The 25,035-nt window shown below is 48.5% G+C and overlaps 1 protein-coding gene across 1 annotated transcript in view; it reads right to left on the reverse strand.

Moving 5' to 3' along the window:
* Window positions 1–24,310, reverse strand: part of GGA2 (golgi associated, gamma adaptin ear containing, ARF binding protein 2) — a 42,590-nt gene extending 18,280 nt beyond the window's left edge. The window contains exons 1-9 of the mRNA XM_003734423.6: window positions 24,134–24,310; window positions 13,448–13,532; window positions 11,773–11,848; window positions 10,728–10,826; window positions 9,176–9,299; window positions 6,895–6,998; window positions 5,448–5,528; window positions 4,437–4,574; window positions 1,241–1,322 (exon numbers count right to left, since the gene is read on the reverse strand). Of these exons, the coding sequence (XP_003734471.2) occupies window positions 1,241–1,322; window positions 4,437–4,574; window positions 5,448–5,528; window positions 6,895–6,998; window positions 9,176–9,299; window positions 10,728–10,826; window positions 11,773–11,848; window positions 13,448–13,532; window positions 24,134–24,233 (889 nt within the window). The 5' untranslated portion in view covers window positions 24,234–24,310. The remainder of the gene's footprint in view (window positions 1–1,240; window positions 1,323–4,436; window positions 4,575–5,447; window positions 5,529–6,894; window positions 6,999–9,175; window positions 9,300–10,727; window positions 10,827–11,772; window positions 11,849–13,447; window positions 13,533–24,133) is intronic.
* Between the last annotated feature and the right edge of the window lie 725 nt (window positions 24,311–25,035).

Here is a 25,035-nt window from a genome sequence, read left to right on the forward strand (position 1 = left end):
CTGTAATCCCAGTTACTCAGGAGGCTGAGGCAGGAGAATTGCTTGAACCCAGGAGGCGGAGGTTACGGTGAGCCAAGATCGTGCCCTTGCACTACAGTCTGGGTAACAACAGCGAAACTCCGTCTCAAAAAAAAAAAAAATACATAGAATTTATTCTGCTACTTCCCCTCTCATGTTTCGGTATTTTCCATAATAGAGAGTTAAAATAACTTTTTAATACTTGTGGACAATTCTCCACCATCCCTACGGATGACCCTTCCATTTCCCATCAGCCTGACTCACTCAGGTAACCCACCTGGCCCCTGAAGGTACAAAAGCTGGTGATCCCTTTGAGACACCACCCCAGCTGTTTCTGTGGCCTGCGATTGGTCAGCTTTTCCTGAAGCCTCCAGTGGGAACTTTCTTCTACCTCTCACACCCCAATCTCCATGGTCAATTTCCACCCCTCTTCAGGCTTTAGACCTGCTGCTGCTTTTTGTGTTTTTTTTTTTTTGAGATGGAGCTTTGCTCTGTCACTCAGGCTGGAGTGCTAGGGAGTGATCTTGGCTCATTGCGACCTCTGCCTCCTGGGTTCAAGTGATGATTCTCTTGCCTCAGCCTCTCACATAGCTGGGATTAGTGGCACACAACACCACACCCAGCTAATTTTTGTATTTTTAGTAGAGGCGGGGTTTCATCATGTCAGTCAGCTGGTCTCGAACTCCTAAACTCAGGTGATCCACCCACCCTGGGCTCCTAAAGTGCTGGGATTACAGGCATGAGCCACCATATCCAGCCTTTGCTGCTGATTTTTTTTTTTTTAATTATTTATTTTGACACAGAGTCTCACTCTGTCGCCCAGGCTAGAGTGCAGTGGCACCTCGGCTCACCGCAACCTCTGTCTCCTGGAATCAAGCAATTCTCCTTCCTCAGCCTCCATAGTAGCTGGTATTACAGGAGCCCACCATTGCACCTGGCTAATTTTTGTATTTTTGGTAGACTAAGTTTCACCATGTTGATCCAGCTGGTCTTGAAATTCTGACCTCATGATCTGCCGGCCTTGGCCTCCCAAAGTGCTGGGATTACAGGCATGAGCCACTGTGCCTGGCCTTCTGCTGATTTCTTACTGAAGCCTGGATCCTGCTGGACGTCAGCTGTGAAGCAACTCAGGCCACACCATCCTGGCTCAGCAGCATGACAGCAGGGACTGAGTCTGTCTTGCACCTGGGCTGCTAGTTATACCCAGGAAAAGAAAACTTACCAAGTGCATCATCATCATCAGTGGTGTCACTTGCCAGCCGGAACAGGGTGGGCCTCAGCTTTTCACACCTCTCATATACAACCTGGAAGAGCAGAGCTCGGTTCTTGACATACACCCAGGCATCCCACCATGCCCCACTCCAGGGCCCCAGGCACCTCTGATCAAGTAGGCGGCAGAGTCTGGGGCTTCAGGAGGCCTCCTGTTGGTCCTGACTTCGAGACTACAGGTTTGAAGTAACATAGCAGAGTTTTAGAAAAAGTTTGGGCTACAAGTGTATGATTTTTGAAAATAAAAGAATCTGACCAGGCACGGTGGCTCACATCTGTAATCCCAGCACTTTGGGAGGCCAAGGCAGGCAGATCACCTGAGGTCAGGAGTTCAAGACCAGCCTGGCTAACATGGTGAAACCCTGTCTCTACTAAAAATACAAAAATTATCTGGGAGTGCTGGCATGCACCTATAATCCCAGCTACTCATAGGCTGAGGCAGGAGAATCACTTGAACCTGGGAGACTGCACTCTGGCCTGGATGACAGAACAAGACTGTTGGGGGTCCAAAGTGGCTCCCGCCGGAGCTCATAGCGCTCATGAAGGTGAGGTCATCAGTTCAAGGCTAACCTGAGCAACCTCATAAGCTCAAACTGATTGGCAAAAAAAAAAAAAAAAAAAAAAAAAAAAGAACAAGACTGTTTCAAAAAAAAAAGAAAACCTAAAACCTTATTTGCCACATTTTCCAAAGTCAGCTTCCTCCCATGTACAGGTTACACGTATTGTTTTCTATGGCATCTCTCCTGTTTCTTAGCTGGTTGTCACCCCAGGTTGGGGAGAATTGGTGTTGTCTAAAAGCCCAACATGCTGACCTTCTAGAGGGACTGTGGTACAACCACTGCATGGGAGGTGGGCTTTGGGATCCCTTCCTGGCCTGAGCCCAGCAACTCTTCTGAGCACTGCCCCCTCCGCCCACAGAGGAAGGTCAGCAAGATTTTCACCCTAACTCTGTCCAATTCCAATCATAGCTGACTGTGCCAGAGACAGATACATGTGCCAAACTGGCCAGGGATTTTTCTCTTAGGAACTTGGAAAGACAGTAGTTTATTTCTGCTAATTTTGTGAAGTGGAAGGATAAGTAAATAAAGGAGTTGTGTAAGGGCTGGCTCTCCTTGCAGAGAAACATAAAAAGAAACCTAAAAAACTGGAATGCATGGAGAGATGGCTGAAACAGATCTGCAGAAGGAGGTGGGGAATAGAGCTCCAAGGGAGACCAGGAGCATGGCTGCCTTGGACCTGGCACAAATAGGCTGTGGTTTCTCAGATATGACAATAAAAGCACCAGCAAGACATTTAAATAAAAGAAGAAGAAGGCCAGTAGCGGCGGTAATTTGGGAGGCCAAGGCAGGTGGATCACCTGAAGTCAGGAGTCTGAGACCAGCCTGGCCAACATGGTAAAACCCTGTCTCTACTAAAAATACAAAAAAAAAAAAATTAGCCGGGCATGGTGACAGGCACCTGTAATCCCAGCTACTTGGGAGGCTGAGCCAGGAGAATCTCTTAAACCTGGGAGGCAGAGACTACAGTGAGCCAAGATCATGCCATTGCACTCCAGCCTGGGCAACAGAGTGAGACCCTGTCTCAAAAAACAAAACAAACTTTACCGCTTCAAAACATGCTATCAAAATAGTGAAAAGACAGCCCAAAGAATGGGAGAAAACTGTCTGATAAGGAACTTGTATCCAGAATATATAAAAATCACTTGTAACTCAAAATAAAAAGACAACCCAAAAGATGGGCAACGGGTTTGCACAGACAGGTCTTCTAAGGCTGCCAATAAGCATAGGAAGTAAGTCATCAAGAAACAGAAAGTTACAATGAGACACACTTCACACCTTCCAGGAGGGCTCCAATCAAAAAGACAACAGCAAATGCTGGCAGGAGGCAGAGAACTAGAAATGATACATTGTGGCTAGGAATGTAAAATGGCACAGCCACTTCGGAAAACAGTTAGGCAGTTCTTCAAAATGTTAAATACGGAGTTGCCCCACGATCCAGCAATTCCATTTCTAGGTATGTACCCAAGAGAACTTAAAACTTAGGTTCACACAAAAACTTGGACAAAGTTCAACGTCATTATTCCTAATGAATAATTCAAAGGCATTATTTGTAATAGTCAAAAAGCAGGAACAACCCAAATGCCCATTAGCTAATAAATGGAGAAACACGTGGCACAGCCATGAAAAGGAATGGAGCAGTGACGCATGCTACCAGACAGATGCACCTGCAAACATTAGGCTACATAACAGAAGTCAGACACGGAAGACCACGTATAGTGTAACTGCACTTGGACGAAGCACCCAAATAGGCAAATCCAGAGAGACAGAAAGTAGATTTGTGGTTGCCAGGGACTAGGGGAAAGGGTAGTTCGGGAAAGGGGGAATGACTGTTAATGGGTACAAGATTCTTTTTAGGGGTGATTAAGATATTCTGTAACTAGGTAGGTGTGATGGCTGCTTTTATGATATTTTAATTATCTCAGTAAGAATGCCATCTGAAAACTAAGATCTCAAGATGCAGAGGAGCTAGAACTCTCATATGCTGCTGTTAGGATTATAAATGGTGCATAAGCTGGAAGATAGCTGAGCCACTTTGTTTCCTAACAAGTTAAATACATACTTAACATACGACCTAGTAATCCCAGACATTTACCCACAAGAAATGAAAATATATGTTCACACAAAATCCTGTACACAACTGTTTCTAGCTGCGTGATTCATAACCACCCAAAGCTGGAAATAGGCCAAGGTCCATCAATAGGGACACACCGTGGTACATCCAGGTGACGGAACAGTACCCAGCAATAAGAAAAAACAAACTACTACTATACACAGCAATGTGAATGGCTCTCCAGTGAGACTGAGAAACCAGACAAAAATAAAGAGGGTTATGTACTGCATCATTCCATTTATACAAGAGTCTGGGAGTTGTCAGCCAATCAGAACAGAGAGCAGATTAGCAGCTGCCTGGGGCTTGGGAAGCAAGGGAGAGAGGAAGGGAGGACAAAGCAGCATAAGGACATTTTGGGAGGCATCAGGTATGTTTACCATCTTCACTCTGAGATGGTTTCAAGGATGCATACAGGTGAAGGCATTTCAAACCTACTTTCGTGAACAGGTGCAGCCCCCTGTGTTACACCTGAAGATTACCTGCAAGGCCTCCTGGTCAGGCGGGGCCTGCCCTGGCCTGTGGTACATGCTCAGCATCTCCTGCAGTACCTTCACATGGCTTCGCACTTCCTCCACTGCACTGACCCTCTTGGACACCTTCTCCGATTTTTCTTGCTCCTTTTGGGAAGAAGAGGAGGATGGGAGTGAGGGAGCAGAAACCCTGGCAGAAGCCTCAACAAGAGATGGGAAAGGGTCACTATTGAGAGAGCTCACTCAGGGAAACCACCAAGACGTTAAGTACATGGGAGTGCTCACACAGTGGGTGAAAAAAATACTCAAAAGCCCAGAATTCCTGGGGAAGAATATGCACTTTGAGGCCTGATGACCATGACCTCCTTCTTTGTGCCATCAGCCTCAAGCCTTCTGAAAAGGAGATTTCTAAACCTGGACTTTGTCTGTACCAATACCTGTTGCTGGGACTGAAGCTGTTGTCTAGGAAATGCTTTAAGCAGCAGGGACAAAGGCAGCTGAGAAATGCGGCAGTGGGATTTCTGCTTTTTTTTTTTTTTTTTGAGACGGAGTTTCGCTCTCGTTACCCAGGCTGGAGTGCAATGGCGCAATCTCGGCTCACCGCAATCTCTGCCTCCTGGGTTCAAGCAATTCTCCTGCCTCAGCCTCCCGAGTAGCTGGGATTACAGGCACGTGCCACCATGCCCAGCTATTTTTTGTATTTTTAGTAGAGATGGGGTTTCACCATGTTGACCAGGATGGTCTCGATCTCTTGACCTCGTGATCCACCCGCCTCGGCCTCCCAAAGTGCTGGGATTACAGGCGTGAGCCACTGCACCCGGCCCTGGGATTTCTGCTTCTAATCACCACCTTGCTGCTCTCAAGGGAGCCTATGGCTTTTCCCCAGGGTTCAGGGCTCTGTAGGAGCCACTCTTTCTCCCAGGCAACTCTTCCTCCACCCCTCAAAGATAGGTTCATACACACTGTCCTTTAGCCTCTGTCAAATGCTGCTTCTACTGAACCAGCTGGAAGAATGCCTACCTCCTTGACCAAATTCTTGATCAACCGGTTTGCAGCCTGAAGGTCCTCGGGGTGGTTGCTTTTCAGAAGCCTTGTCAGAAGCTGGAGAGAGTAAACAGGAAGAGTAGATGAGACCACAACTCCCTCAGGCCCAGAGCAGACGCAGCAGCAATAGAAAAGTTAACACTAACAACAAAGCACGCAATTTACACACACTGTCTCACCGAATGGTCCCAAGGACACTATGATGCAGGCACTCTGACTGTCCCAATACGCCACTGGTTTTCAATGGAGTAGGGAGCTGGGGGGATTACTTCTCCCAGGGGACATCTGGACAAGTCTGGATAAATTTGGTTGTCACAGCTGGAGAGGGGGTGCTACTGCCAGCTGGTGGGTAGAGTCAAGAATGCTGTGTACATCCTACAGTGCACAAGACGATCCCTAATAACAGAGAATTCTCTGGCCCAAAAGGGCACTAGGTCTGCAGTTGCCCTGGACCACGTACTCTAAGATGGGATAGACCCTGGTGATCTTGTTCATCCCTCATTTCCAACGCCTAGCAGGATGCCTGGCACACAGAAGTCACTCAATCTTCGTGGGATAGATGGCAGGAAAAGTGGGGATAATGAGGGCTGGTGATACAGGATTCTTTCTCAGAAGTCACACCACACCTCCTCCCTAGCTCCTCCTACCCTCTGCACACCTAAGGCACCAAGTAAGAGAGCCAGGGAGAAAAGCAGCCCAGAGCCTAGACTAGCCTTGCTCATTCCAACAACAGGGATCTGATGGCCAGAGTTATTTAGGCCGACGAAGTGGGTACAGAGAGAGGGTACAGTTGGCAGGCAGAGCATACCATGCAAAAATTAGTATGCAGTGCGTATCCTTCCGAAGCTCCATGAACTAGACCTTGCAACTGACCAAGAAGCAAATGCCAAAAGCACTGCCAGCACTAGGGTTCCCTACTCACAGGTACCACAGAGTTATCCCTGGGTCTTGGCCACCTTCCCTTCCTCTTCTTGTCCCTCTAGATACTGATGTGCAAGGGACAACGATTTTGGGAGTTCATAGAGGATGGAAATGGTTAGGGTCGGGCTCCCTGGCACTGAGGCAGAGCTGAACCAACACAGAGCAGCCAGTCTTCCCACCATTTTTTCTCCAACACCACACCCACACAGGACATGACCCATCACCCACACTCCCCATGGGCTATCCTTTTGCACCTTTTTTCCCCAAGAAAGGCTCTGCAGATAAGGGAGAGGACACAAAGAACCCAGCACCTTATTGGTCGACTTATCCGTGAAGAAAGCACCCAAACCTTCTGCTACCTCACTCTTAAGGGCCTGTCTGGAGAGGAGAACCCACGTAACCTTCCCCCCTCCATACTCTGATTCAAGCATCCACGGGCATTTAGTGCACAGTCCCTAAGAGAAAAGGTCTCATCAGACACCACATAGGTCAGGTTCTTTACCTTGGACTTTTCTTCATCAGCATCAAAGATGGAGCTCTTGGGCCAGGGAGATGGTGGGGGTAAGATTTTATCCACTGGCAGTTTAGGGTCTTGTTTTATAATTCCTAAAAATGCAATTTACAAAGTTAAGACAGTGATATGGGGATCCAGTAACTTCAGTCAGAATCCAGTATAAAGTCCGGAAATGCCGGTTCTGATACCATGCTAGGGAAGCACAGTCAACAGCCTTCAAAGACAACACCCAGTGCATGAATCAAGTTTTGCATTATCTCTTAGGAGAATCCAAGGGACCACCACAGTGGCTGGGACATCAGAGCCAACTACATCAGAGAAGAGCCAGTCCTGAAGGTCTGCAGTCTGTAGGCCTTATGCGATAAAAACATGGATCAGTTTTTCCAGCTACATAACCACCCACGGATCAAAAGTTTCTGGAGGGTCCCTGACAAAGCTCCTAAAAACGCTGAGTGCATGTGAAAGGGAACAACAGTACATCCTGAACCTGGGTTCCTTCTTTTAAGAGACCAGTATAAAAAGGAATTCAGATTTCCATCTTCCAAACAGGACACACAAAGGTGGGAACTATCACCCCCACCGTGACAAAAATAAAACACTGGAAAATGTGCAAATTTGCAAGATTTTTGTTGTCTTTGAGACAGATTCTTGCTCTGTCTCCCAGGCTAGAGGGCAGTGGTGTGATCACAGATCGCTGCAGCCTCAAACTCCTGGCTCAAGCAATGCTTCCACCTTGACCCCCAAGTAGCTGGGACTACAGGTGGGTACCACCACACCCACCTAATTTTTTAAAAATTGTTTTTGTAGAGATGGGGTCTTGCTATGTTGCCCAGGCTGGTCTCAAACTCCTGGCCTCAAGTGATTCTCCCACCTCAGACTCCTGAAGTGCTGGGATCACGGGCATGAGCCACCATGCCGAGCCTACAAATTCCTTGAACCCATCAGAGAGCTCAGATCACAGTGTGACAACCAAGTAACCTGAAATCTAAGGAAAAAAACAACCTCCAAGGACTGATAAGAGGCAATACCAACAGTAACTAAGCTAGAATTATGTAAAAATTGTTTATAGGCCAGTATAGTTACCAAGAGAATAAAGAATTTCTGGAGGCTGCATTAAAAAGCAAATAACTCTTTTCCAGAGGCTCACAAACACAGTGGGAAGGCCTAAAGGCAGGGTTAGGGGGAGAAGAGTAAGAAACCCTGCAGCTCTGAGGGCACTGGTGGAAGCCCACTGCAACTAGAGAAAAAATAGGGGAGAAAAGATAAACCCTAGAACCATTGGGAGAGGAGCAGGAATTATGTCCTGGGTCTGGATCTGCACCGGGGTGAGGGGGGGATCACAAACAGATCCTACTAAGACCCAGGATGTAGTGCCTGCCTACCAACGAGGCTGAATTGGAACAGAGACTGGCCCTGCCCACCACCCTATCCCTCTGAATGACAAGGGACAGCTGTCTACTGCTACGAGGGGCAAGAACAAGGAGAAAGACCCTCTCTGAGGTACAGAGGAAAGTGAACACTTATAGCTGAGAGAACAGATACTGAAGAAAATCAACGGACTAGCCCCCAGCCTAACACAGGGTAACACTAGAGGAATCTCCAGTCTCATAATAACTAAAGCAGACTGGGCTCGGTGGCTCACACCTGTAATCCCAGCACTTTAGGAGGCCGAGGCGGGTGGATCACGAGGTTAAGAGATCGAGACCATCCTGGTCAACATGGTGAAACCCCATCTCTACTAAAAAAAAAAAATACAAAAAATTTAGCTGGGCATGGTGGTGCGTGCCTGTAATCCCAGCTACTCAGGAGGCTGAGGCAGGAGAATTGCCTGAACCCAGGAGGCGGAGGTTGCGGTGAGCCGAGATCACGCCATTGCACTCCAGCCTGAGTAACAAGAGCAAAACTCCGTCTCAAAAAAATAAATTAATTAATTAATAAATTAAATAAATAAAATTTTTAAAAAGGTTAGTTTTTAAGCAAACAAGAATTTTAAAGATAAATAAGGGCTTTAGTGACATAGGTAGCTTATAGTTTGACTTTTCTCATGCGGTTATTTCCTGATTTCCAGGCAACAGGGAAAAGCAAGCCCTACACCATCTTTCAAGGTCTGTACTGTGGCTTTTAAAGATAAGTAGATACAAGATTTATTGTGTAAAAAATAAAAAATAAAAACTCTACCTCAGTATGGTCTTACACAAGAAGTCCAGCTTTCAACAAAAAATGATAAGGCAGACAAAAAAACGAGAGGACGCAGTAGCACAAGTCAGACCTTGTTTCTTCAGCATCTGATAGGCGTCTCGGATCTTGACGTCTTCAGGAAACCATACTGTCCAACTAAAGAGTATTTCAATGACTCTTCCTTTTACTTTTTCTGTGGCCCAGGACCCCAGGTACTGAAATAAAAAGGAAAGAGAATTCTAGAGCTCGAAGGGACTTGGGAGACCAACACTTTAACTAAAGAGGTAGCTGTTCAGGCCCAGAGAAATGAGCACCCAGGTGTGGTATGAGTGTGAGGAGAGAGGCCACACTATCTGGTGCCCAGCCTGGGATTCAAGGAATTGATCTCCACAATATTCACACTAAATCCCACGATGAAGGGGTCTCGGTCAGACCCTGTTCTACACCACTGGGGACAGTCATTTTTTGCCTTGGACAAGAATACTAAAATTTGGTCTTTGTTCCTGGCACAGAACTTCAAAAATCCTTGGAATTTCCTGAGTCACAGGAGTGTCTTGTTATTCAAGAGACACAATCTCGGAGAGCACCTGAGTTTTCACTAATGACTTAACAGTAAGCACTTAGAGAGTTTCAAGGGCTGGCCACTCCAGAGGTCAACCCTGTGATCAGAGGGCAGAAACGTTCAGCCCCATCCCCTGACCCATGCCCCCACATCCCTACCAATGGAGTATAAAACAACAACAACAATCAATTCTAAATCTTAAAAACAAAAAAACCACCACCAACAACAAAAAACTCGGATGAAAACACTGAAACAAGGAAGCTGAGAGAGCCTCTCGGTTGAACCTATGTTGGGAGAACTTCAAGCTCAAGAGTCCAGGAGTGGACACAGCAGCTCTGTACCCTCTTGCCCCACCAAGACCTTGCCTGTGTATTGCTTCTAGTTATATCCTTTATGCTAAAACAGTGATAAAAGTACAGTGCTTTCCTGTGTACGTGAATCATTCTAGGGAATTACGGGAACCTGGGGCAGTGTGGGGGAGGGTCGTGGGAACCCCTGAATCTGCAGCTGGGGATGCAGAAATGCAGCAGCTTAAAGACACATGACATTCATGGCTGGCAGCTGAAACAGGGGTAGCCTAAGTAGCACTGAGCCCCATCACGTGGGGTCCGGGTGGCAGAACTAAAATGAACTGTAGGACCCACGGTCAGTGTCAGCACTGTTGTGGGAACACAGCAAGGCAGGGTTCAATGCTGGTTACCTAACAGTGGCCAAGCTAAGATAGGTGCCAGGAGAACGGGTATGGAGGACAAGGCAGGAGGTGACAGGAAACTTCAGGCCACCCCTGGGATCTCTTACTGTCTCTACCAGGGCTCTGTGCCTCCAAGCTGGAGTTCCTCATCTCCTCTAGGCCACATGTCCCGCGGGCCTTCTGAAAGAGGAAATGTGAAAATGCTAACAGCCAGGGGTAGCTGATGACCACAGCCTCTTCCCAGAGCTTGAAGAGGGGTGCGCTTTCACAGGCAGGAGGGGGTTTTGTTCATGAATGGGTCTGCCTCTGGCCTGAGGTGAGGAGGGTGCCAGGAGTTTGACGGTGGGCATAGGTGTGGCACAGTGCGCAGAGTCAAGCCCAGGTACTCACCTTTGGGGACAACACTTTGATGAGCTCGTTCAGGAAACGGAATTTGGCCACCTCGCCGTGAAACTTCTCCCCACAGTGGTTCATGCACATCTCCAGCACCTGCAGACACAGAACCCCCATGAGAAGGTGGAAAGCCAGTGGTCCCAGGCTCCCCTCCTGGCTGGTAATCACTTGCTGGGGCAGTGTGGGGGAGGGTCGTGGGAACCCCTGAATCTGCAGCTGGGGATGCAGAAATGCAGCAGCTTAAAGACACATGACATTCATCGCTGGCAGCTGAAACAGGGGTAGCCTAAGTAGCACTGAGCCCCATCATGTGGGGTCTGGGGGGTGACCCACTGAGTTTTCATGAAGAGGACGTTTTCAGATCAAGAAAAAAACGTCCTCTGTTCAATCTTGCTCTAACTGCCTGGGATTTATGCCCAGGAAATAGCTTAGTGGGGTATGTCAAACCTTGAGGTCACCCCACCTTTTAAGGATACCATTTGGGAGATTAAAGTGGCCCAAGAACCAACTCCTTCCCAGAGGCTGAAATCAGGTATCCAGTGTCCAAGACCAGCCAGATGTCGCCCACTGGTACTCAAAAGGTAAGCTGGGCCTGCAGACCTCTCCTCTGGTCCATACTGATGCTTTCAACACTGCAAACTAGTCCCCAGCATCTAAACATCAAATATATACAAAGACCTAAACTAGCAATCCTGGGCCCACACTCACACTTGCTAACAGCCAGCAGGCCCTGTGCTAGAGCTGCCCTCTTCAGACAGGGCACATGAACTTGCCAGCCCTGGTTTAAAAGGGCAAATCAAAGTAAAACCTTCCTTTCCTTCTCCCACAGTAGTCTCGATGCTGCCCTCAAGAAACGAATGAGAAAGATTAGAAAGGATGAGGACCCTTGGCCAGAACTCCCTCCTCCAACCTGCTGTGATGGTGAACCTTTCAGGGGACCTCCCTGCCCCAGTGAAAAGGACCTGGGTGGAAGCAAAGTGCCTCTCAGCTCTCTCCAGCACCAGGACAGGAAAGCTTAGGCTACAAGGCAAGCCATACTCACTGTTAAGGCATAAAGAGCTTCCTTCTCTTGCGGAGACTGGATCTTGTGGGCCAGTAGCCAGGGCGCGTGTGTGGGGCTACAGGGAAACAAAAAGACCTAGACTCTGGGCACTCAAGAAGAAACTAACCCAAGTGGCTGAGCATGCTCAGTAACACCACTTTTCTTCCAGGGGCTGGTGTCCCAAAGCAGAGGTGGAGTGTGCCTGATACAAAGCCCACGAGGAGACCCCAGAGAGGGCCATCTCCCACCCACCCTGGTTGCACCTAAAGCACCCAAAGTCCTCCTCCTGCCAAGGGCACACTGCCCTCCCCTCAGCCAACCCCTAGACCCCAAATTCCAAGCTGCCAGTCCCAGCCCAGGCCCACATGGAGCCAGAGCAGCACAGGCCCTGTTTGTCTGTGATAAATGCCCAGGAAATGCTAGAGCAGAAAGTGTGATCAAACTTGGCTCAAACTGGCCAAATATGTGGCACCACACAGATTAAACATCTGGATGGGCTGGGCACGGTGGGTCACGCCCATCCCACACTTTGGAGGCCAAAGCAAGTGGATCACCTGTGGTCAGGAGTTCGAGACCAGCCTCGCCAACAGGGTGAAATACCATCTCTACTAAAAACTACAAAAATTAGTCGGGTGTGGTGGTGCATGCTTGCAATCCCAGCTACTCAGGAGGCTGAGGCAGGAGAATCACTTGAACCCAGGAGATAGAGACTGCAGTGAGCCAAGACGGCACCAATCACTTTAGTCTGGGTGACAAAGTGAGACTCTGTCTCAAACAAAAAAAAAAAAAAAAAAGAAAAGAAAAGGAAAAAAAAAACATCTGGATGACTCACTTGATTCTTCAGGTCCTACCCAGTTGCTTTGGAAACAATTCAATAAAACCTTCCCCTTTTCCTTTTTCTTAAGATTACATTTAAATGGTGGAGAATACACACATCTCTTTTTTTTTTTTGAGACAGAGTTTTGCTCTTGTTACCCAGGCTGGAGTGCAATGGCACGATCTTGGCTCACCGCAACCTCTGCCTCCTGGGTTCAAGCAATTCTCCTGCCTCAGCCTCCCGAGTAGCTGGGACTACAGGCGTGCGCCACCATGCCCAGCTAATTTTTGTATTTTTAGTAGAGACGGGGTTTCACCATGTTGAACAGGATGGTCTCGATCTCTTGACCTCATGATCCACCCACCTCGGCCTCCCAAGTGCTGCGATTATAGGCGTGAGCCACGGCGCCCGGCCCAGATCTCTTTTAATTAGGTAATGTGGTGACATTCTATCAGTAACATTCAGAGTTCTCTTCAGCATTAGTGTTTTATAACACTATCTAAAATGTATAACTGCCAGTTGCAAATGAACTATTGTTTTTGTTTTTTTTTTTTAAAACATGAACTTGCTAATTTTAGAAAAATAATGTTTTCAAAATTATAGGGGAAAACAAGAAAATAAATGCCATAGACTGACTGTATTTTTATGTTTTTGAGACAGGGTCTTGCTCTGTCACCAAGGGTGGTCTCAAACTCCTGGCCTCAAGCAATCCTCTCACCTTGGTCTTCCAAAGTGCTGGGATTACAGGCATGAGCCACCGAGCCTTGCCTAGAGAGCTTAACTCTAAAACAATCTCGAGAGACAAAGTTCCACACTCTACACCCCAGAGTCAACTATGTGTGTGAGAAGTCACCTTACCCATTGGGGTCAGTGTTCACCTGCTCACAGAAATTCTGGATAGCTGACCAATCCTGTTCCGACATGCTTGGGTCTGTGGCTTTGTCTGTCAAATAAATAATAAAGTTAGAGAATGCATAAGAAGAAGAAATTTACATCACTCCTCACACACATGGCAGCCAAGGGCTGTCTCATCACAGCTCTACAGGATCAGACCAGTGGACAGACAGCCAAAAGGAGAGGAATTGTGCCTGTGCTGCCCATCACCAACCAGCACAGCACTGGGCACATGGTATGCCCTTACTGAGTCTTTGCTGACTGAATGAACAAGCAAATTAATTAGCAAGCTGGCTGGGCACAATGGCTCATGCCTGTAATCCCAGCATTTTGGGAGGCTGAGGTGGGCAGATCATTTGAGGTCAGGAGTTTGAGACCAGCCTAACCAACATGATGAAACCTGGCTCTACTAAAAATACAAAAAAATTAGCTACTTGGGAGGCTGAGGCAGTAGAATCGCTTAACTTGGGAGATGGAGGTTGCAGTGAGCTGAGATTGTGCCACTGCACTCCAGCCTGGGCGACAGAGGGAGACTATCTCAAAAAAAAATTAACAACCTATTCCCCTGAAAGCAGCTCCACTTCTGGTGCAGAGGTTGGCCTGGGTATTGTCTGAGTCGGGACGCGCCCACCTGGCCTGCAACAAGCAGAGACAGAAGCCAGCATTGGAAAGGCCACCTGGAAGTGTTTCAGCTGTGTGACAGGAAGACAAGAACACACCACCAGAAGGAATACCATCCTGTCTGTTCATAAAACTTCCAGTGGCAGCCGCGGTGGTTCATGCCTGTAATCCCAGCACTTTGGGAGGTTGAGGTAGGCGAACCACGAGGTCAAGAGAATGAGACCATGTTAGCCAACACAGTGAAACCCCGTCTCTACTAAAATAAATTATCTGGGCGTGGTGGCGCACACCCGCAGTCCTGGCTACGCAGGAGGCTGAGGCAGAACTGCTTGAACCTGGGAAGCAGAGGCTGCAGCGAGCCGAGATCGCACCACTGCACTCCAGCCTGGTGCCTGGCAACAGAGCAAGTCTCTGTCACAAAAAAAAAAAAGCCGGGTGTGGTGGCTCACACCTATAATTCCAGCACTTTGGGAGGCCGAGGCAGGTGGATCACGAGGTCAAGAGATCAACACCACCCTGATCAACAAGATGAAACCCCGTCTCTACTAAAAATACAAAAATTAGCCGGGTGTGGTGGTGGGTGCCTGTAATCCCAGCTACTTTTGAGGCTGAGGCAGGAGAATCGCTTGAACCCAGGAGGCAGACGTTGCAGAGAGCCGAGGTTGTACCACTGCATTCTAGCTTGGGCAACAGAACAAGACTCCGTCTCAAAAAAGAAAGAAAAAAAATTAGCTGGGCATGGTAGCATGTGACTGTAGTCATAGCTACTCAGGAAGCTGAAGTGGGAGGATTGCTTAAACTCAGGAAGCTAAGGCTGCAGTGAGCCAAGATCACGCCACTCCGCTGCAGCTTGGGCCGCAGAGCAAGACCCTGGCCTGGGTATTGTCTGAGTCGGGACGCGCCCACCTGGCCTGCAACAAGCAGAGACAGAAGCCAGCATTGGAAAGGCAACCTGGAAGTGTTTCAGCTGTGTGACAGGAAGACAAGAACACACCACCAGAAGGAATACCATCCTGCCTGTTCATAAAACTTCCAGTGGCAGCCACGGTGGCTCATGCCTGTAATCCCAGCACTTTGGGAGGTTGAGGTAGGCGAACCACGAGGTCAAGAGAATGAGACCATGTTAGCCAACACAGTGAAACCCCGTCTCTACTAAAATAAATTATCTACTAAAATAAATAAAAACAACAACAAAAACAAGTAAATAAAACTTAAAAAATAACCCTTCCATCTCCCCTCTGGCCATCCTGTCCTGGTCTGCCATACTGGTTCTGACAGAGCAGCTCTGTTAGGCTCTGGAAATGAGGCATTACTTCGCAGGGCCATAATTCTGACTACTTCTGACATTGTTTTTCCTCTGGCCCAAGTGTCCGCTCTGTGCCTCTCAGGGTCCTATCCATATTCTTCCAGACCCATCTGAATTTCCAGCTCCTGCAGAAAACTCCCTCCCGCTACACCAGCCCTATTGCTTCTCCCTCTGATTGTTCAACGCTGCATAGTCAGAGCTGAACTTTTCCTGACTGCAGTCACGTTTATGTCACATGGAAGTCATAAGTCTCAATAGGGAGAGTCAATGGACAGGTAATCACCATCTTCCTGCCCATTGACACCTTTCTAAGTGAAAAGAGAACACAAGGGCAAGGGAGGAATCAGTGATTGATTCCTATATTCTCCTCCCTGCCCTGCCCAAGCTCTTTCCCAGGTTCCATATCTTAAAATCCTATGCACCCTTGAGTCCCAATTCAAATTCCACCCTAAAGACTTCTCTGACCTCTTTATCACCTGCCCCCCCAAAAACAGAAGCTGTCTCTTCCTCTTCTGAACAGATATTTTATCTGCCACTTCTCCGATAGGGATCTCCAGCTACACCCCTTATTACATGTACTTCGTTTCCTCTACTATAAAATAAAAAAAAATAGGGCTAGGCGCTGCAACTCATGCCTATTAACCCAGCACTCTAGGAAGCCAAGGCAGGAGGATTGTTTGAGCCTAGGAGGTCGAGACCAGCCTGAGCAACCTAACAGGACCCAATCTCTATAAATTTTTTAAAAAATTACCCAGGCTGCCAGACAAAGTGGCTCATGCCTATAAACCTAACACTTTGGGAGGCTGAGGTGGGCGGACTGCCTGAGCTTAGGAGTTGGAGTCCAGTCTGGCCAACACGGTGAAACCCTCTGTCTCTACTAAAATAAAAAACCAGCCAGGCATGGTGGCACACACCTGCAGTCCTAGCTACTCAGGAGGATCACTTGAGCCCAGGAGGTCAAGGCTGCAGTGAACTATGATTGTGCCATTGCACTCCTGCCTGGAGGGACAGAATGAGACCCTGCCTCAAAAATAATAATAAAAATAGTCAGCCAGGTTTGGTGGCTCACACCTGTAATACCAGCACTTTGGGAGGTCTAGGTAGGTGGAGTTCAAGGAGGTCAGGAGTTCAAGACCAGCCTGGCCAACAGGGTGAAACCCTGTATCTACTAAAAATACAAAAATTAGCTGGGCGTGGTGGGGTTGCCTGTAATCCCGGTTACTCAGGAGGCTGAAACAGAAGAATTGCTTGAACCCAGGAAGTGGAGATTGCAGTGAGCCGAGACAGTGTCACTGTACCCATGCCTGGGCAACAGAGCGAGACTCTGTCTCGAGGAAAAAAAAAAAAAAAAAAAAAAAAGGTCTGTAACCCCAGTACTTTGGGAGGCCAAGGTAGCCTCAGGATCGCCTGAGCTCAGGAATGAGTGACGAGCCTGGGCAACATCACTACAAATAAAAAAATGAAATAAGGAAATAAGAGTGAGGCCCCATTTCTACAAATAAAAAAATGAAATAAGGAAAACAGTACCTTCCTCACGGGACTGTCATGTGATTTAAAGGAGACGGTGTCTAAAATGCTTAGCAAGCAGTCTATAAAGGATAATTGTTTATTATTACAGTCTCTGGCTTTTACTGCAATATGTAGACATATCTTGTCCTACCTAAAGAGAATGAAACCTCTAGGGCAGACGCCTTATCTTCCTTACAGTGCCTTACTCATAGGCACAAAATAGTCATCAAATAAATTATTTAAAGCAGTGATTCTCAGAGATTCTGTGTCTGAATCACCTAAAGTCTATACCATTTAAGCTTCAGATTCAGTTCACTACAAGGTCAAGGTTAACACCTCAAAAGAATTCTGACCTCAGCATGTGACTGGACCTGGAGGGAGAGAACAGGAGACGCCGGGAGAGAACAGGAAGCATAGCTCAAGCTCCCCTCACAGAATCCAGCCCTCTCACTCCTCCCTGGCTAGCAAGTGAGAGACACAGCACTGACAGGCACCAGCTTTTTGAAAGAAAGACAAAACCTCTCTGAGGTTAAACAACATTCCAGATCCTTAACCAAGGCCAAGCAGAAAAACAATCTATAAAATGTAAGGAGGTTTCTTACTTGCTAGAACTTGTATCCTGATGATTCAATCAAGATTCATCATGGCTCAAAAGTAACGGTAATCATTTTCATTTTTAAAAGCACCTACTATGGGCCAGATACCATGCCAGGTGCCCTCAGAACAACCCAGGTTGGTACGATCACCACACCATGTTACAGACGAAGAAACCTGCCCAGCCACAAAGCAAGGGAATGGCAGAAACAAAAATTCAGTCACAGGCTGGCCTGGCTCCACAGCCTAGGTATGTTTCTAACTAGTCTCATGATGAGGTCTTCAGTTCCTTAACAAAGTTAGGGCCTCTCTTGGAAGCCAGCTTGATCTTCTTTCTCATAAACTCCTGGAAGGTAAAAGGAGGCCTGTCCCATTCACTCTTATGGGCTCTAGCACCTAAAAGAGTTGCCGCAGGTATCTCCTGAATGAATGATTCCTCTTTTGCCAAGCAGTGTTTGGCCAGCTGACTGGACATACTGATAACACGGAGATTTTGGCTATTTTGGTTCTGAAATAACTGGGCTCCCAAACACATAATCCCAGCCTGCACTAACTATTTCAGAGGACTTGAGTAGCTCCAAAAAAATGACCCCCAGAGGGCCAGCAGCTGGGTCTGACCAGGCCACAACCACCCCAGGTCTGTTTGATGCCAGTCTGCTCCAAGGACTAGCCAGGGGCCAGCCAGAAACTCAGGATGCCATCTCTGTTTTGGGCTATCCCAGACTCAAGGTGGTTTACTTAGCAGGCACTTGAGCAGAATAGAGGGGTGCCAAGAAATAACACTGCTTGTCATGATTTCCTTATTAAAAGCAGTGTTTGTAGGATTCATTTCAAGCGTGCTTCAGAGCCAGAGGTGTTAGGAAAACAGCTGAGATCTCCGGCTGTGAGTGAAATGGCTCATCCCACAACAGCTGCCAACCAACCGCCAGAGTCATGACTCTGGCACCAGCAGCCACCTGTGCTAGCAAGGGGAGCCCCGAAGCTGTGGGGAAGTGGTCACCTCAAGGAGCAGACTGAAATCCTTCAGCAGTCCACGCTGCAGGGGGACTCCGTCCTCGGAAGGGACACGTGTCCCTCAGAACCACCACCCAACTACGTCCAGCAATCACCCAACTCAGGACATGTGAAAACCTCCAAGACCAAGCATGGGAATGTCCTACACATCACCCGGGAGTAGGACCAAGAAGAAGGAAGAAACAGATCTACTGAGCACCCAACTCTTACTAAGCCACGGCCTCCGTTGCAGCACTACCAGAGCTAGAATTCCGGAGCTCAAGAGGACCGAGTGCTGCTTTTAATTGCACAAGGCTGTCAACACCTAAGATGTCCACCAACAGGGAGCCAGCTAAATGGATCCTAGGACAGCCATACAATGAAGCATCTAAGGCTTTTCTTTTTTTTTTTTTTTCTTGACACAGAGTCTAGCTCTGTCACCAGGCTGGAATGCAGTGGCAAGATCTGGGCTCACTGCAACCTCCACCTCCTGCCTCAGCCTCTTGAGTAGCTGGGACTACAGGCACGCACCACCAAACCCAGCTAATTTTTGTATTTTCCGTAGAGACAGGATTTCACCGTGTTGGCCAGGATGGTCTCGATCTCTTGAGCTCGTAATCTGCCTGCCTTGGCCTCCCAAAGTGCTGGGATTACAGGCGTGAGCTGCCACACCTGGTCAAGGCTTTTCATTTCTGCAGTCAAGTGGAACAATGACCAAAACACATAAAGTTAAAAAAAAAAAAGCCCGCAGAACTGACTGACAGACTGCACAGGCGCTGCCATTTGTATTTTTAAGGCATGAGATTCTGATAATAGCTTCCAATATTCCTTTGGGAACAACCCCTCTCCTCAATTCTAGGTCCCCCATTTACCCTCACCACCCTTGACTCTGGGTTGGGTACTGTACCCCACCCCATCCTACCCCAGGTCTGCCCATCTTCAGATTTCATGTCCCCAGGTCGTGCTGACTCCAAGGTAGACACAAAGCTCAAGCCAACAGGCAGGAGAACAATAACTCTTGCAAATCAATGGGGAAATGAAATTAATTCTGCTGCGATTGCAGCAGGGAGGAGAGCAAAGCAGAGAAAATTCAATCACAGAAGTGAACCACGGAGCTCCTGGACTGGGCCTACCCCTACTCTGGGACTTTCTTTTCTTTTTTTGCTAAGTAGGTTTGGGTATGAGTTAGTTTCCGTTACTTGCACCTATAAAAGCCTAATGATAATAGCTAGTGCTTCTTGGGCACATACTACCAAGCATAGTAAGGCACTATTTTAAGTGCTTTCTGTATATTAAAGCCTTTGACCCTCTCAACAACACTAAGGGGAGATTTTATTACCTCTTCCCATCTTAAAGACACAGCTACCATGTTTGCAGACCTTGGCCAGTCCTCAGACTCCACTTCCTGGTGTCTGCATCCAGCTCAGACCCATGAGCGTTTGCCTTCAACTACAGGCACATCCTGGCCATAACCCACGACCCTCGGTCCCTTCATAACAGCACCAGTGCCCCTCCATACCCAACAAAGCTGGCTTAACCCACAGTTCAGTTCACCTTCTCTGCTCCTGCTCCCAGAAGGAAAACAATAACAACAAATAAAGCCATGAAGACGGCAACCCACACTCCTGATGTCCAGTCAGCACTCCACAGTCCTAACTCAGGATCTCAGTGGGGAGATGGGCAGGAGTGATCCCATCCCCAACCCTGGGGAAACGTGGTAACATCTGGTGACATTTCTGGCTGTCATGACTAGGAAGAAGGTTATGAGCTTTGGTATCCAGTGGTTTTAGGCCAGGGATGCCACTAAACATCCTATAGGACACAGGTCAGCCCCCACAACACAGAATTATCGGGCCCAAGATGTCACTAGTGCAAAGGTTGAGAAACCCAGATCTGTCCGGGTGGGCCCCCTTCTGTTTGCCTCACCAGCCACTCCCACGATTCCCCACCTTCCTCAAGTCCCCTGTTCCACTTCAGCCCCTAATACTCAGGTGGCAATGGTGGCACTGACAAATTTGTTTGCATGTGCAATCATCTTGATCTCCTTCCCCAGAGAGTCAGAAAAACAGAAGATATCCTTCCTCTCTGTGAGGCCAGGTCCCCCCTTTTTGCTCTGGCTCTGAGCTCCTTCAGCACCTTCAGGCCCCTCTGCAATGGATGGGACACTGGAACCAGAATCAGGGATGGGCAATTCCCCAAAGAAACATCAGCATGAAGAGGGGCTCACATGTCCTCCTCTCCTAAAATAATCTCCTTTACTCCTATATTCCCTCTTGCTTCCCTCTCCCTCCTTCCACATTCAAGCCTCATGAAAAATGGCTGAGGCCACTGGCTGCACCCTCCCGACACATTTATTCTGCTTGGCCTTCCCCAGACAAATTACGGTTCAAAGTAGGTGCCAACTTCTGAAAACCCAAGAGATTTCACTTAAGAATATAGCTTCTAGCTATTTCTGAAAAACAGGAAGATCTAGCAACTTTGGGACATTGCCCCCCAAGGCTGGAGCTTAACACAATGTATATGCCATGAAAAAAAAAACATAATAAAAAATAAATTAGGCTGGGCATGGTGGCTCACAACTGTAATCCCAGCAAGTTGGGAGGCCAAGGCTGGCAAATCACTTGAGGTCAGGAGTTCAAGACGAGCCTGACCAACATGGTAAAACCCCGTCTCCACCAGAAAATATAAAAAATTAGCCAGGTGTGGTGGCATGCGCCTGTAATCCCAGCTACTAGGGAGGCTGAAGCAGGAGAATCACTTGAACCTGGGAGGCAGAGGTTTCAGTGAGCCGAGATGGCGCCACTGTACTCCAGCCTGGATGACAGCAAGACTGTCTCAAAAATAAATAAATTAATTAATAAATATAAATTTTTCAAAAAGCTGGAACTGGGGAGGCTGAGGTGGGAAGACTGCTTGAGCCCAGGAGGTGGAAGCTGCAGCGAGCTGAGATTGTGCTATTGCACTTCAGCCTGGATGACAGAGACTCTGTTTCAAAAAAAGCTGGAGTTGAAGAACCCTGTTCTTGGGCAGCCTCGGTTCCAGGTACTCCTTTTATCTCCTCCACCTGAGTGCTCAGGCTGGAGTGCAGGGTGCAATCTTAGCCCCACCTCCGCAACCTCCACCTCATGGGTTCAAGTGATCCTCTCACCTTAGCCTCCCAAGTGCACTACCACATGTATTTTTTTTTTTTTTAATTTTAGTAGAGATGGGGTTTTGCCATGTTGGCCAAGCTGGTCTTGAACTCCTGGCCTCAAAGGATCAGCTCACCTTGGTCTCCCCAAGTGCTGGGATTACAGGCATAAGCAAGCCTTTTTTTTTTTTTTTTTTTGCAACTCCAGTCTATGCCTTCTGTTCTCCATTGCCTCCTAAAACTACCAGCTTCTGTCTCTACTATTTAACTCAAGGATGTTTCATTAAATAACTGGTTGGTTACCAAATTCAAAGTTCCCTCTTCTCCTTCCTCATTATATTCCATCTTTAAGCAGCAAAACTACCTTATATCCACACCCCTCCTTTGTTGTCAGTGGCTGTCCCTGCAGGTCTCCTCCTGCCTGTTTCTGCTCAGCCTTCAGTCTTCTCTTCCCATCTGCCTCTTCCATGCTGGGGCTCCCCACGCTGTCTCTCCAAACCTCTGCTTTTTTTTTTTTTTTTTAGACGGAGTTTTGCTCTTGTCCCCTAGGCTGGAGTGCAGTGGTGTGATCTCGGTTCACTGCAACTTCCACATCCAGGGCTCATGTGATTCTCCTGCCTCAGCCTCCCAAGTAGCTGAGATTACAAACATGCACCACCAAAGCCAGCTAATTTTTTTTTCAGTAGAGACGGGGTTTCGCCATGTTGGGCAGGCTGGTCTTGAACTTCTGACCTCAGGTGATCCGCCGGCCTCGGCCTCCCAAAGTGCTGGGATTACAGGCATGAGCCACCGCGCCCACCACCTCTGCTCTTAATATACACAAGCTTCTCCAGCAAGCTCATTGCCAATGAACCGAAGACTCCCAAACTGTGCATCCCACACTCACCCTCTCCGGTGCCAACTAGCTGCCTAGAGAGCATCTCTTTTTTGACGATGCCACAAGCACCTCAAACTCCACATCTCAACCTTCTCTTCCTAAACCAGCTCCTCCTCACAGGGGAGACATCTATAAGCCACCAGTTCCTCGAGCTGAAAACATGCTATCTATCCTAGATTTCTCCTTGTCCCCTGCCTCCATTCCAAGGCACCGTGGCTGCTGACTGCACCTGCTCATTACTTCTCCCCTCCCTACATGGTCCTCCTGCAGCCCCCAACCACCACCAGAAGAGCTTTTTAGCTGCTCTTCCTGCCTTAAGTCTCACCCTCTCCACCCAATTTAGCACCGTATGGCTGCAAGTGACGCCTTTAACCGGCTTCCTTGATCAGATAGATTCTCCAGCTGAAAACTCCCAAACAGCTCCCCCGCCATCGGATAAAACATAAACTCCTTTCTGCAGCACACAAGGCTCTCGAAGATCTCGCCCCAGTTAGCCGTGCAGCCTCTTTCCCGGATTCCTGCGCTTTAGGCTTGCACACCAGCGGACTGACCTACTTGTTCTCGGAGTGCTCCACATTCTCTTGTCCCCAGCTTTTGCAAATGCAGTTTCTTCTGCCTGGAATGCGGTCGGCTGTGACAACACCCAGGTAAACAACTCCTACCACCACAGGTGAAACAAACGCCCTCCTCCTCCTCGCCAATCCCGTTAGTAAGGTGCTGTGACTGCCAGCTTGTACCCACTAAAAAATGCTTTTGTGAGCAAGGACCCTGTGTTATGCATCTCAGTGTTCCCGGCACCTGGCAGGGCTGGGTTCAAGGGGAATATTCTTTATCCTCTTTGAACCTCGATCCCTCACTGGTAAAACGGAGATAATAGTAACCCCTAAGATTACTGTGAAGCTTGCAGGAGACATGCAGAAGAATTCTGGCCAAAGGGTTTGAGCCCAACTAGGGCTACATGAGACCTCGTCTCTTAGAAAACAAATATATATATATATATATATATATATATATATATATATATATATATACACACATACAACATACACACGTTAAAAAAAAAGTCTGGCCATTCATCTTGAATTGCAATGAAAAAAAAAAAAAGTCTGGCCAAAGTAAACACAAACAGGTAAATAAGCTCTTTCTAACGCAGTAGCCAGATAGAGATTTCTCAGCCCCAAAGAGACTGCGTGTCTTGCACGACTGCGTCTCCTTAAGCCTCAACGTTCCCGCTTCCCTAGGGAGGTTAAGCCAGCTCCGGGTGGGAACGAGTGCCGAGCCGCTGTGAGCACAGTGCCTGGCGCAGGGGAACGCGCAGGATACTTAGCCATTGGGGTCCGGGTCCTGTGTTGCGGCTAAAGTGGAGGGCTGGAGTTTGCGGGGGGAGTTGGCGAAGGGGGAGGGGCAGAGCCCAGGCGTGGGCTGCAGCCCCGACGGATGCTTGCAGCTCCTCTCGGGGGACCTTGGGGCGATCCTCCCCGCCGCGCCGGGCCCAGAACTCCCTACCCCGTTGCCGGCCTCCCCTGCGGCAGCCCACCCCGAAGCAAGGCCCCGGGAGGCGGGAAGCGAGGCCTCACGTGCAGCGCAACGCCAGCGCCGAGGGCCTGCCAGGCTACTCACTGAGCCACAGCTCCAGCGCCGCCGCCGGGCCCGGGGGACCCTGGGCCGACTCGGTTCCCGCCACGGCCCCCGCCCCTGCAGCCACCGCGGTCGCCGCCATCGCCCCAGCCCCAACGCTAAGACCGCGGGAGCCACTGCCTCTTTAGCTGCCGCCTGGCGCGCTCTCCGGCTGACTACGCGGCAGGCGCGGTGGGCACGTGACGGGGCGGAGCCTCCGTGTCACGCCCACTCCCTAGGCCCCGCCTCCACGCGGGCTTGGCCGCGATTTTTCTCAGCTCAGGTTCCTCCACCCAACGTGGGTCTTCTGAGACCACTCACAGTATGGTTGGCAGATAAAATACAAGACGCCAGGCTGGGTAAGGTGGCTCATGCCCGTAATCCCAACACTTTGGGAGGCCGAGGTGGTCAGATCACCTGAGGTCAGGAGTTCAGGAATTCGAGAGCAGCCCTGACCAATGGAGAAACCCCCTCTACTAAAAATAATCAGCTGGGCATAGTGGCGTGCGCCTGTAATCCCAGTTATTTGGAAGGCTGAGGCAGGAGAATCACTTGAACCCGGAGGCTGAGGTTGCGGTGAGCCAAGATCACACCACTGCATTCCAGCCTGGGTAACAAGAGTTAAACTCTGCCTCAAAAAAAACCAAACAAAAAAAAAAACCAAGACACGATGAACCAAGATGAACACGAATAATTATTTTAGCATTTTTATTTTTTAAGAGGAGTCCAATGGCATGATCACAGCTCACTGCAGCCTCCACCTCCCAGGCTCAAGTGATCCTTTTGCCTCAGCCTCCGGAGGAGCTGGACTACGGGCAGGCACCACCATGCCTGGCTAATATTTGTTTTTTTTTTTTATTTTCGGTAGAGTCTGGGTTTCACCATGTTGCCCAGGCTGGTTTGAA

The sequence above is a fragment of the Callithrix jacchus genome, chromosome 12 (genome assembly GCF_049354715.1).
Source record: "Callithrix jacchus isolate 240 chromosome 12, calJac240_pri, whole genome shotgun sequence".
NCBI lineage: Eukaryota > Metazoa > Chordata > Mammalia > Primates > Cebidae > Callithrix > Callithrix jacchus.